The following is an 11,150-nucleotide window of genomic DNA, read 5'->3' on the forward strand; positions in this document are numbered from 1 at the left end:
ACTAAACAGGATTGGAGCCAAGAGTAAACTTTCAAACAAACACAGCCCGAAGGAACGCTTAGACTTGAGAATTGACTCAATGACTGAGCCTGGAATCCTGTAGTCCTAAATATCCGCTGGTCAGTATTAACAGCACGCAGGTGGCACATGGTTGATTGGAGGCTTGTCTTGCAGTAGTGGTATTTTGATTGCATGCACTGGTGTTGCTGCGAGAGAACAAGTATGATAATACCAGTATGCAAACTGGAAAGACTTTGAAGATTCAGATACCTCAAGAAGATGGGTAACCATCTTTCAGTGTCCTGAGCTTTACCAGTACTTAACAAACAGCTTAACTGTGGATATTTCAGAAGAGGGAGCACAACCCCAACCCCACCCCCACCTGACTTGGCTGGTTTGAGAGTATCCTGTGGTGAGCCAAGTTCATTAACAACTCAGTTTCAAATATAAACACGTTTTCCTGAAAATGCCTAGATGAACTCAGTGTTATATTGTATGCATTCCAACATTCGATGTTGTACTTATATTTACAGTGTTGTTTTAACTGTGTGACCATTTGGTTCCAAAAAAAATGGAGGACAAGTCATTTTTCATTTTTATTTAAAGCACTAAATATAAATTACAGCCACTTTTTTGCGCAACACAAAACGCATGACATCTGAGGCATCATTGGCGTCTGAACAATGGCAGTGGAATGGTGGATACGGTCACCTCATGAAACCACAGCACAGTTTAAAATAAACCTCTAAACCTTGTTCTCATCGTGTGGCTTACTCCACACTTGAAAAAGTCAGCGCTCATACATACAAGTCTGTGGAGACGGATATCACTGAAGCATCATCAAAAACTACAGACCTCGCATCCTCAGCAGAAAAGTGAACATTAATATTAATTCCAAATGTGATAAACAATACAGGGTCCTCCACAATTGCTTTAATAACAAGGAAAAAGGAATGGACAGAGAATGGTGTTCAATAAAAGCTTTCTATAAGAACCCAGATAAGGTAGAAATTATTAACCATTACTGGAGAAATGAAATACAGTACCACAGTAACAGTAAGTACCCAGGAATAGCTACATGTGAGAACGACTAAATGTTTTCATGTCTTGGTCAAATACCTTTCCTCTAAGATGATCAAAGGAGAAATAACAAGAAGGGAAACCATTCTCAGAAGCATAAACAAAATAATCCAATCCAATTAACTCAAAGGTTTTGTACATAATACTTTGCAAATCAGATTCAAATGCTAATGCAAGTTAAAATGTTGAAAATAAACCGACTGAAAAAGAAAAGAAAACATTTTGCTGCATCTCGACCTTGCCATGATCGAGTTGCTTTCTTGTTAAATTCTGGTTAAATTTAGCCCCGATGCTTCATGGCAGACAAATAGTGCAGCTAGCTAAGTGGAGAGCCCTGCATCAACGCTGGCAAAATCCATGTTTCAAAAACACCCTACCTGGAAAACCATACAAACAAAATGTGATTAAACTCTATACAAAAAAGGGTTGCTTTTGGCCATTTCTGTGCAGAACTTATATAACTTCTTAAAAAAATTGATATACAAGATTCCCTTTTTATCCCCTTCAAACTTTGCTAAATAATTTATAAATATGCATTAATACAATCAACAGACTGAGCTAGATTTAACCAGGCTTCGCATTTAATCAGAACATGTAAGAAATTCCTGGATTAAGGAATTTCAGGGGGCTAATTAAAGGTTTTCCCCACAATCTTTTAAAGTACTCCATATGGAGGGGGAAAACTGACATTACATCTTTTGAAAATCTTTAATCAGGACACTTATGGTTTATTGGAAAAGTCTCACTCAGTTTTTGGTGGGCCTAGTGTCTTCTGTTTCCACCCCAAATCAGTAACAGTTTGTCCAATTTATTCAACTAGATGACTGTAATACTTCTTATTGGATCCCAATATTTTTGCAGGTAACCTTACCTTTAAAGAAGTGAATGTTAATAAAGACCTTAAAACAAATCCTACATTCATAAGGAGAAAAGGTTAGTGAAGTAAACACTCATTTTGGAACCTGATCCAGAAGATACTAAATCGGAAGTTGTAACCCCCTGTTTTTAGTTTTTGTAAACCCATTAGTGTGTGGCTGCACAATCATAGTCCTGCAAAGCTGGTGTATTTGCAGTTCTTTGGTAAAGATAAAGACACTAGGCTCTCATTGATCTAGATTTGATTGAGACTCAAACTATAACTGTCCTGATTGTCAACAGATTGTTTGTGCTGCATTTTGCACAACAGCATTAACAAAAACTAGTAGCGGGGTATCGAAGTGAAACCCCAAAATCTCAACATTGAGTGCAGTAAACGTCTCAGTCTTTTCAACTTTGGGTACAGCAGAAAAAGTGAAAGACCAGTACAGCAACTACTATTTTTGATTATTAAATGTTTTTTGGGTTTTTTTTTTTTGCACAGCAGCTTCAACCATGGTATTGTATTGTTGAGTAAAAGCAAAGTGTTAGAGGCTCTCTTTCATTTGAGAGCATTTTGTGGGATGGTGATGGTACACACTTTATGAGTGTTCTACCCCAGAAATTGTACATCAATCTCAATAGGCCATCTGGAATGTGTACAAAGACACAAACCAAAGAGCTAAACCTGAAGGATAAAAAGTTCTGGAAAAGACAGAAGGAAGAAAACGTCACTTCAGTACAATCGGAACTGCTTAGGTTCCTCATCTTTGTTAAGAGTCCATGAAACTAGCTCTATTTAAAATTAATATACAGTGGTGTGAAAAAGTGTTTGCCCCCTTCAGGATTTCTTATTTTCAAAGTCCTGACCTGAATCCGATTGAGATGTTGTGGCATGACCTTAAAAAAGCGGTTAAGGCTCGAAAACCCTCCAATGTGGCTGAATTACAACACTTCTGCAAAGATGAGTGGGCCAAAATTCCTCCACAGCGCTGTAAAAGACTCATTGCCAGTTATCGCAAACGCTTGATTGCAGTTGTTGCTGCTAAGGGTGGCCCAACCAGTTATTAGGTTTAGGGGGCAATCATTTTTTCACACAGGGCCATGTAGGTTTGGATTTTTTTTTCCCCTTAATAATAAAAACCTTCATTTAAAAACTGCATTTTGTGTTTACTTGTGTTATCTTTGTCTAATATTTCAATTTGTTTGATGATCTGAAACATTTCAGTGTGACAAACATGCAAAAAAAATAAGAAATCAGGAAGGGGGCAAACACTTTTTCACACCACTGTATATATAGCTCTAGTTCTGCAACTTCCAAACTGCACTTTTACTCAAGAGCTTTGCATTGCTCTAAACTCAATACAGGATCAGATGTCTAATACCCATCATCCTACAGCAAAGGCTTTCCAATTATTGTGTTACACTCCAGTAGGCATTTCTTAATGTGTGGATGCAAATCAACAGACAAAGTAGTCCAATTGGTAGGTTCTGAAAAGGAGGTAAAACCTTTAAAAGGCCCAATTAGATTGCAAATAATCAGAACCAGCCAGAACTGACCGGACCTTGGTTTTACCAAGGATAGAAGAATAATTTTAAAATATTTCAGACACGGGTAGAGTCTTCATATGGCAGAGATAAAAGAACCTCCCTTCCAGTTTACATTTTGATACCAACACAAAACCCCCAAAAACATACTATGGTTAAAAAGGTTATTTTCAAATTTAGAAAATGAAGCCAAAAAACAAAACTGCCAAATCAGTGCCATGTTCTCAATGCAACTCAGAAGATAGTAAAGCAAACACTCTTAGCAATATATTAAGAAAGGCAATTCAAATATTGCAACAAAAAGCTGTAGCTTTATCGAATACATATAAAAGCCTAAACATTTTTAAATACACTCTACAAAGCAATACTTCGACTATTTAGTGTTGCAAAACAAAAGTTCTATCTTTCTGACAACTAAACACCACCACCAAATTATACCTTTTATTATTAACAATATAAACAAGTGCCATTCTCATTACAGGGTTCATACCGATACCTTCATCCTATAGCCTGACGACTTTGCAAGCCTAATTTCTTGGACAAATACTGATGAGAATATTTCTATTGCCTGTTGCGTGTCTAACCGAGCAGACAAACAGGACTTGTAACAAAGTGCTAGTGAAGGCAAGTGCTTCAGAACACCATCTTCTAGCGTTCAACCACTGACACAAATGTACTCTTTACACTGAAGTTCAAAGATTTTGTGCAGGTGGTAATGGATGCAGCATAACCCACTATGTAACAATCTTTGGATCATTTTCACGTTTCTATCAATGTTACTGCTGCTGATCAAGCCAAGGCAAAGGGTTCATTTTATTACACCTTCTATCTTCACAATTTTCAAATTATGAGCCATCAGAAAAATTAATTTAAAAACAGATTCCAAAAATGAATAACAGACTACTAATTTACACTACAGAAAGGAAAATTATTAAAAGGATTATTAAGGTGCTCAGGAAACCTGATTAACACAAGGAAGGTTCATTAAACCATAAACTTTTTTTTACACAAAATAATTTATATTTATCTTAGTTTAAGTTCTATGATTCTAAAACATTAAAATTTGAAAAAAGGTCATTTAACATAAATGGTTAGGTTTTTTTAAAATAAATTAGAAATGTACAGGTTCTTGCAACAATTAACATCCAAATTACAAGTAAAGGTGCTTGTGTTTCAGCCAAAGAGGTTCTCATCGTCTTTCACGAGCCTGAATGTGTTCAGTGCTGGAATAAAGGATTCAATGGAGTGCCAGGTACTGACTCCAAGTTACTTTGGATTTAGAACTGCGCCTGAGGCTTAAGTGCTCATTTGGGGAGTCAGATTGCTGACAGTATATTATACAAGTTTCCAGACAAAGACAAGAGTGAGCCAACTTCCAGGAACGTCCTTAAGGACAGCTTGAATAAACCCTAGCTCTTCAATTTCTGGAACACTTGTCTCCAGGTAATAGTACTGTCCAGCAATGGCATTTCCAACAGTCAATTGAGGACGAGGTTACCTCACAAAATACAGGTTAAGTGGAGGACTCCTGTGATCACACAGCAAACACCAAGCAATAAATAAGGGTTATAGATGCTGCTATGCACCGACAGGACCGATGAGGAATTATGGCTTAAATGTGAGCAGAAAAACATTGTTCTTCTTTCTGCCTCGGCTGGGACACCAAGGCCCTGGTTTGGGATGTCAGGCTGGTCTGTCTTTTAATTTAAAAGATAATTTCACTAACACTTAAAGGCATCCCAACAACCGCTGGGAACCGAACACGGAAAATCCAAACACGCCACATGGGAGCCCCGTGGTCACTAGCAGATCTCCTACAACGCGGCATCTCCGACAGCACTCGGCGCTCGGAGACGAGCCCCCGCGGGCGCCTCGAATTAGGCTTGCAACAGCCGTGGCTTAGCCTACAGTTCACTTCTGCCGACGCGTACGCACCCTGTATTGCGCAGTCCGCCATGACTAAACCCACGTATTTACAATATATTCCACTTTGAAAACTCGTTACCAAACGAAAACAAAAAGTGCAAAAAAACCTTTGCCTCCAATCTTCGAAAGACCAGAAACAACATTCTTCATATTATATAAAAATCTACATAATAGCAGCCTAAAAAGTAAGCAGTAAGGTGCTTTAGCTAGTGCCGAGCCCACGAGCTAACGGCGGGAGGGCGGAGCGGGCCTGCACCGTCTACGGGCGGAGCTGGGACGACAGGTTGGCCAGCTCGATGAGCGCCAGGGCCCCATGAAGGCGCTCCCTCTGCTCCTGCAGGCGGCGCCGCGCCGCGCCGCTGCCGCCCTTCTCCTCCTCCGCCTCCTCCTCCTCCTCGTCGTCGTCGGACTGCAGGTACTCCAGCGGGTCCTGCTGCTCCTGGTCGCGCTCCTCCTTCGGCAGGCCCTTGCCCTTGGAGGGCAGGGGGGCGCGCTGCTCCCGGGTCTGCCAGTACCTGGGGGGTGGGAGAGAGAGCGTCAGCGTGCGGGCACAGGAGCGGGACCTGAAGGAATGAAGTCTTGGAAGAGCAGCTTCAGTGTCAGAGGCAGGGAAAGGCGATGGGAATCCCCAGTAAATCCCCAGTGTGTGGTGTCTGAGGACAAGCTTTCGACTGCCAAAAACTGCCCTTTTCTCCTCCCTTCTCCCAGCACACATGTGTACTCAGATTACCAGTCTTCTATTGACCCAAATTCAGCTCTTCTCAATCAACAAAAAAAAAAAAAGCCGACCTGGTGTTAGTTTAGAAACTTCAGGTTCAATTTTATATACTGCAGGAATAAAGTTTCTGAATTATACAGCTACTTCCACAATGCCACACATGGTTAGGCTTCAATGCTGGTCAGCACCACCTATTAAATTTCACTATTCTGTACTGTGTGAAAAGGAATCTAAAGCCTGGAACTCGACTTTCACCTATATTCAGAAGATGCCACACACCTGGTTCACACACACACACCCAAAAAATTGTCACAAGGCAAAAAAGGTCCCAAAACAAACCACCTAGGCAGTGGTCCCAAAGGCCTGTTTCATAGTTTTGTGGGCACAATATTACAATCCAATACAAAGCATCAAAATAAACCTTATCTTGTACAAATAGGTAAAACAATGTTGCTTATTGAGTACTGATAACACGTTTTTAAGATGGACTATCTTTTACAACTGACTGATCCAAACTAGTAACTTTGACCTTTGCACAAGCAGTGAATTGCCTCAACAAGGACTGATTTGGTGAACACAGTTAACAAGCTGGAATTGTAAATTAATGGAAACCAACCAATATGTGGGTCTTGTCAAGAGAACAATGGCTTTGTGCCATTTGTGTGTTGGAAGCTGGGAACCACCAGTGGACGTGACAACAATGGAGCCAGGTCCTCTTTTGTGAACACTCTTTTCTGTGTGTAGACTGCCCTGATGGACATCAGCAAGTGTGCTGCACCACGATATGTTAATTGTGTAGGACACGCCTAACCAGACTGCATGGCACGACAACGATCAAGTCCTAGGACTTCACTCGCTGCCGAGACAAGACGAGACAGCTAATCGTGCTACGGAGGCCCTACTTTACTGACTTAAGCCCTCTTGAACATGTGTGGAATGAGATGGGCGACGTTATCTGGGGCTCAGAGACCAGTGAACCGGCACATATTTGTTCAGGCTCTACAAGAGGAACAGGACAGAATCTCATAAGATGGGATCGGCAACTTAGTGCAAAGCATGTGGCACAGATACAGGTGTACAGAAGAGTGTGTGGTTTCCTATGCTGGGCAGACATGTCACTAGCCTGTGACTTTCCTCCTATTGAGGACGAATCTTCAACCTTTTGATAAATTTACCAAAGTCATTTCCTAGATAGAACTGGTGCACATTCACACAGTTCTTAAGGCTCTCTGGAAGCTCTGCACACAAGTACCTTCACAGAAACACACACACAAGAAGCAGCACTCACTTGGCCAGCCACTCAGCCACAGCCTTGTTATCGGCAGCCTGGGACTTGCCCTGCCCCCCAGTGGGCTCCTCTCTCCTCAGCCTTGCGTAAGGGTGCTTGGTGCAGTGCCGGTTGGCATGGGTGAAGCGACTCCCGCAGCCTGAAGGAAGAGGTTCGGCAGGTTTAGTGATGGGCAATGGTACGATCTGCTGCACAGCTCACGAGTTTCCCCTCATCCTGACTTGTGAACTGCATGAGCCAAGAACCCACCCTTCTCCGAGCAGACGAAGGGTTTCTCTCCTGTATGCAGGCGCTGGTGCGTCTTCAGTTGGCCGCTCTGGACGAAGGCCTTGCCACAGTCTGGAAAATCGCACAGGTAAGGCCTCTCTCCTGAGGAAAATAAACAACAACAACATTAGAATGATTAAATATCCTGAGCTTCCAGCTCAACAGGTGCTCTTCCTCAGCCTGCTTTTCTATCAATATCTACAAGAAAACAAAAAACACTCTGGAATTTCGTTTTACCCCTCCATCTCCATCGAGTGATTAGGGAGCACGGACTTTTAAACACAAACTACACCCCAGAGCCATGTGGTGAAAACACATTCCGTTCGCACTTTCAAGCCAAGGCCTTCGGGCGACCTTGTGGACTGGAAGAACAAATTTAACTGCCAAAACGTCTAAGCAAGGCCGCCCCATTTATGATGGAAAGGGGGCCGCTCACCAGTGTGCGTCCTCTTGTGCGCCTGCAGCGACTTCTCCCGCGGGAAGACGCGGTTGCAGATGTTGCAGCGGATGCGGCTGGAGGAGTTCTCGCCTTCGTTGATCAGCTCTCGGACGGTGTCCGCTCTCGGGCGGCCGCGTCTAATCCCATCCTGAAATAGGAAGGCGATCATTCAGTCCAGGCTAGGCGCTCGCAGGGAGGAGGAAGAGGACAGGACAGGAAAGCAAAATCACGAAAACATTTCTTGCCCTCTAAATTTACTCTTAACAGTCGTTTTACAAGTCAGGAATCAGTTTGGAAAATAACAGATTATAGGTGAAACGACGTTGCTTAACGCCATAGCCATACAACTAGCGCCACACTGAGTGACAATTTGACCTTTTAACAGGGATTAACCAGTTCTGGTCCTCAGGGTCCAGAATCAAGCAGTTTACCGAGGTCGCCACGAATTCTAAAAGCTTTTCATGCGGAACAAATTTGAACCTTAATCGATTTAATCTTATTTTGCATGCCGTCTGCAGCGATCTCAGCAGCTAGCGATTTAAAGAGATAAAACCTTGCTACCCTAGAACCCTGATTCAGCTTCTTCAGGGCTCCTACCAGACCGCACGACCAAGCCAAATGCAGATGTTTAATAATCTCATCTGTTAACAAACCGCAAACGGTGACAGAACGTAACCCGAATACCACAGAGCACAAAAAAACCCAAGACTTAACAAGTGTTCTGCCGCCTTTAAAGTCACACGTGAATATTTACAGCAGACCGGGTTCATTCTAACCCGGGATATTTGGTGCAGTCTCCAAATTGAAACCTGCCCCCCGGCAAGGTTACAAAAACATTCATTCCAACTGCTGGAACTGCATTGCAAGAGTTCAGCTTTCTAACACTGAGTGTCATTTTCCGAGTGCAAATGGGGACACGTTGACGGGCGACTACAACCCTTAAAAGTTTTTTTGGGGACTTTTCAAAGCGGTCGCACCGGTTGTTGCTTGTTGTTTTTTTTTTTTGCAACAGTGTTAAGACCGCAGTCGCGCTGTGGCCAGTCTGCCTGGGGTCCACAGCGAGATCGCCGGGACGTGCAGCGCGGCGGCTGGACTTCCTCGCGCTTGGGTCCGTCTCCCGGTAACAGCGGATTGGGAGGGGGGGGATTTTTGGCGCGCGCCGCTGACGTCACCGCGATTGTCAGCAGCTGCTACTGTAGGAAGTGGTTCTCTTTAAAATCCATCAAGGCACACAAAGAGCGCGGGCAAAAGGGGGGCTTTCCTTTTCTTAAACCCCTGCAAACGCCGTTTGCTTTTCATCGCCGCGCTCACGACCAGGGCAGGCACATCGTTTAAAAAAAAAAAAACAGCAACCACTACCTTAACTTTTACGCGAGAGAGTCGTAATAAGACCTACATAGTTAACGCCAAAGACGATATGTTAAAGTGAGACGCCAGAAGGCAGCGTTCAGCTTCCTAAACGGTCTGAAAAGAAGAAAACAAACTTTTTGCTGTCATTTACCCCCATTCTTAAGGTGGTAGAATATTTTACAGTCACGTAAAACTATGATCGCACCATAAAACCGCCTGTAATATTCACAAGCATCATTGATAGCAACCGGCTCTTTAATCTGGAAACCCGACCAACCGCGGCTCAATCCCACTTGTAGCAGTTTACGACCGGGGGGCTGAGCAAAGTGCACTGCGCCTCAGTCAGCCGCCATGTGCGCGATCTTACCCTCAGATGCTCCGGGCTCGCAGCGGGGTCGCCCTCGCCGCCCGTGTTGCTCCCTGTAGGGGAGGCGGCTCCATTCACGGGTCCGGGGCTCAGCGTGACATTATGGGCGTTTTCTCCCCATCTCCACGGGTACACCATGAAATCACTGAATCCCGGGCTCGTCGGCATCAGAGATTCCATCTTCTTGGGTTTAATCGGAGTAGTTTTAATCACAGACACTAGCACCCTTTTTGGAGAATCGTTGCAGAAAATCACTGGGGGCTGTTTGCTTTCAGCCATGGTTAAAAGATAGAAAAAGAAACGTTAAAATACTGCAATGTAAATGCTTTACTCCCAGTTAGGAATGGGGAAACCTTTGTAAGAAGTACAAAATCCAAGACAACGGTCTAAAAAAAAACGAACAGATGATTCAATTAAAATATTCTTTTACTTTGCAGGAAGAAAGAACGGTGACCGGCAAACTCCGATTTCCTAATCAGGCTTGAAGATTTCCAGCATTTCCCCCCACAAAAAAAACCCCAACAGCCCCGCTATTTCGAGTCTTGCGCAAACACAAAGTAATGCCTCCGTGTGATCAGCCCCGGAGCTCCGCACTCAAGACTGTAATCACAAAAAAGCAACTCGACCTCCTAAAACTTTTCCCGCGTTACAATTCGCGCCTGGGCGTTTCAGGGACGAATCGTGTAGGAGGATGTGTTGTGCTGCGTCTGACGTCTCCCTCTTGCCGGGCGAAACGAGCCTATAGCAGAAGTCGGACTAGTAAAAAAGGACGAAGGCGCTGCAACAGTGTAACCAATGGCTATCCCATGACAGCGCTGGAAGAACAATCCTTGTGGAGGTCGATTCAGAGGGCTAATCCAATCATTTTTGAACATTTCTAACCGCGCTCTCCGCGGACAGCGTCGGTCTCGACCAATCGCCGCGTCGCGCACGAAAAGGCGGTCCCCCCGTGGATCAATCGGCCAATGGGCGCCGGTTATTTCCCCGCCTCTGATTGGCCGGTTTCCGATCAAAGTCTCTCCCGCGCGCATTGTAACGTCTGTTTATTGTTTTGGGCGATTTAAAGGGAAAGTAGGCGATGCTCTGGGTGTGAGGTTGGTTATGTAACCAAACCGCACAAACCCGGCGATAGCGAAAGAAAAGAGAGCGACGGTGAGAAAACAGAAACAGAATCTCAAAATGAACACCGCTAGGGCTAGAATTCCCGTCTCCAGACGTTGTAGACATAATCACACTGCCACAATAATTTTAATGCGTGTATATTTGGCTTTACAAAACAATATCGTTTTAAAAACAGCAGCATTTGGTCGTG

At 43.7% G+C, this 11,150-nt stretch overlaps 1 protein-coding gene across 1 annotated transcript; it reads right to left on the reverse strand.

The window, feature by feature from the left end:
* Positions 1-2,413: 2,413 nt before the first annotated feature.
* znf367 (zinc finger protein 367) lies at positions 2,414-10,442 on the reverse strand. Its single transcript, XM_088909991.1, has 5 exons — positions 9,839-10,442; positions 8,119-8,269; positions 7,665-7,784; positions 7,416-7,554; positions 2,414-5,924 (listed from the first exon to the last, which is right to left on the reverse strand). The coding sequence occupies exons 1-5, from the start codon at positions 10,115-10,117 to the stop codon at positions 5,669-5,671; spliced, it is 945 nt and encodes a 314-aa protein (XP_088766117.1). The 5' UTR covers positions 10,118-10,442; the 3' UTR covers positions 2,414-5,668.
* Between the last annotated feature and the right edge of the window lie 708 nt (positions 10,443-11,150).

The sequence above is a fragment of the Atractosteus spatula genome, chromosome 3 (assembly GCF_055471065.1).
Source record: "Atractosteus spatula isolate fAtrSpa1 chromosome 3, fAtrSpa1.hap1, whole genome shotgun sequence".
Classification (NCBI taxonomy): domain Eukaryota; kingdom Metazoa; phylum Chordata; class Actinopteri; order Semionotiformes; family Lepisosteidae; genus Atractosteus; species Atractosteus spatula.

Coding starts and splice junctions, on each gene's coding strand:
- znf367 (XM_088909991.1), bottom strand. CDS start 10,117: ATGGCTGAAAGCAAACAGCCCCCAGTGATTTTCTGCAACGATTCTCCA. Junction 8,270..9,838: donor CGAGCCCGGAGCATCTGAGG/GTAAGATCGCGC, acceptor TTCCTATTTCAG/GATGGGATTAGACGCGGCCG. Junction 5,925..7,415: donor GTGGCTGAGTGGCTGGCCAA/GTGAGTGCTGCT, acceptor CCCACCCCCCAG/GTACTGGCAGACCCGGGAGC.